Here is a 1,939-nt window from a genome sequence, read left to right as displayed (position 1 = left end):
CCTGGCCACCAGCCTGGGACATCCTCCAGCAGCCTGGAAGGAGCCTGGCAGGGGTGCTTGTTGCCTGCCCTGGGTATGTCCTGTGCTTCACCTGCCCCACTGACTGGAGCTGGCAGCAGAGCACAGAGGTGCTTGTGACACAAGCTGAACCTGCTCTATCTGCACCAGGCTCTGTGCAGGTGGACATGGTTCCGTCCAGCGGCTCCTGCCTTTTCCATGTGATTTTGCAGCTGGGGGTTATTGACCGTGGTGGCTCTGGAGCTCAGGTCCTCCCGTCATCTCTCTCTTGCCCCAGTGGCCGCACAGGAGCTTAAAGCTCCTGAAAATGCCCTGCCTTGTCCAGACCATGCCTAGCAGCTGCGGCATCTGTTAGGGGCAAGAAGGCAAAAGCAAAAGAACAGGGAGGAGGAGGAGATGCTAATCGCTGCTAACCTCATTAACCCTTCGCGCCTCCTCCTTGCAGCTGGGGAGCGCCTGTGGCCCACAGAGCAGGGATGTCTGAGACCTCATCCAGCAAGGAGGGTCTCCCGGCCGAGTGCCCTGTGTGCTACGAGAAGTTTCACCCGCTGGAGGCCACACACCGCAAGCTGAGCTGTGGGCACACCTTCTGCCACGACTGCCTGGTGAAGTGCCTGCTCGCCACCAAGCTCGACGGCCAGGTCCAGAGCAGCATCATCTGCCCCGTCTGCCGCTATGTGACTTTCCTCAGCAAGAAGAAGGCTCTATGGCCACCCAAGGCAGGCACCAACCCCTGGACACTGGAGTTGACTCTGACACCTTCCTCGTTGTCCCACCTGACCAAAACGGAGGCCAGCAACACCTTGGTGGTGCCCAGCCATTTTGTGATGCCGGTGCAGAGCTTTGACCGGTGCTGCAGCATGGGGAACAACCTCGTGGGCTCACAGGGGGTCCCAGGAGAGCTGGCACGGGAAGTCCACATCTTCGTCATCAGTGACCATGGGATGCCACTGGTGGATGTGGACTGCAGCTCCCTGGGGAGGAGAAGCAGAGCGGAAACGCAGAGCTCGGTGTCATCCAGCTCAGCCCTGGGGGTGAAATGCTGCCAGTCACCCATCGCCCTTGCAGTTCTCCTCATCCTGACCGTGGCCATGCTGGCGGCTGTGCTCCCGTGGCTGCTGCTGGTCAAGAGGGACTCATAGCAGAGATGGGATCTGCTCAGATACTAGAGGGGTGTTGCTGGTGCTGGGACAGAGCTAGGGCTGAAACCTCTCTTGAAAGACCCCTGGAGAAAGCCCAGAAGCAGCTTCAGGTGAAGCTCTCTCTCATCTGGCCAAGGACTGAATGGACTCAGACCTTTCTGCAGATCTCCGGGTGCTCACAGTGTCACTGCTGGCATTTTCTGCCCCTTTTGTTTAAAATACGGCAGGTGAGACCCTGTTAGTGTGTTCCTCCAGTATCTTAGCGGAGAGGGTGGTCACTCCTCCCACACCCTGTGACAGCATGTGCAGGGGATGAGGGGGCTGTGCTGGCCCCTCCTCTCTATCCCAGCTCCTGGGGGCCACCCAAGTACCCAGAGCCCAGGGTCAGCCAAGGGCTCTGTGCATTGGAGGAGCAGGTCTGCAAGGTTGTGGGGCTTCTGGAGGTCCTTAGGCTCCCTGGGCTGTCGGGGTCATCAGTGTACATGATGCGGCCACCCTGGAGCAGAAACTCACGGCTTTCCATCCCACAGATGTGAAGATAAATCAGAGCCTCTTGCTATTGGGCAACAACGACAGTGACACCGGAGGATGGAGAGAGCGATCGTGGGCCCTGTGACCTCAGCTTTCCCTCTGCTTGCTGAGGAGCAATGAGGGGGGAAGGGATGCCAGCTCACCCCCAGGCAGTCCCAGCCTTGCCCTCTCTCTGAGCTCCCCAAGATCGTGGCCATCCTCCTGGTGTCACAGGGATCGCTCCTGCCCTGGAGATCCGGGGACAGGCA

The 1,939-nt window shown here is 59.5% G+C and overlaps 1 protein-coding gene across 1 annotated transcript; it reads left to right on the top strand.

Moving 5' to 3' along the window:
• The first annotated feature begins 494 nt into the window (after positions 1-494).
• Positions 495-1,160, top strand: RNF222 (ring finger protein 222). The gene has a single exon (XM_010144155.1). The coding sequence runs from the start codon at positions 495-497 to the stop codon at positions 1,158-1,160; it is 666 nt and encodes a 221-aa protein (XP_010142457.1).
• The last annotated feature ends 779 nt before the right edge of the window (positions 1,161-1,939 follow it).

This window comes from Buceros rhinoceros, unplaced genomic scaffold (assembly GCF_000710305.1).
Source record: "Buceros rhinoceros silvestris isolate BGI_N320 unplaced genomic scaffold, ASM71030v1 scaffold19169, whole genome shotgun sequence".
Classification (NCBI taxonomy): domain Eukaryota; kingdom Metazoa; phylum Chordata; class Aves; order Bucerotiformes; family Bucerotidae; genus Buceros; species Buceros rhinoceros.
The sequence above is the reverse complement of the archived record's forward strand: the minus strand, read 5'-3'. Positions and strand labels throughout refer to the sequence as shown.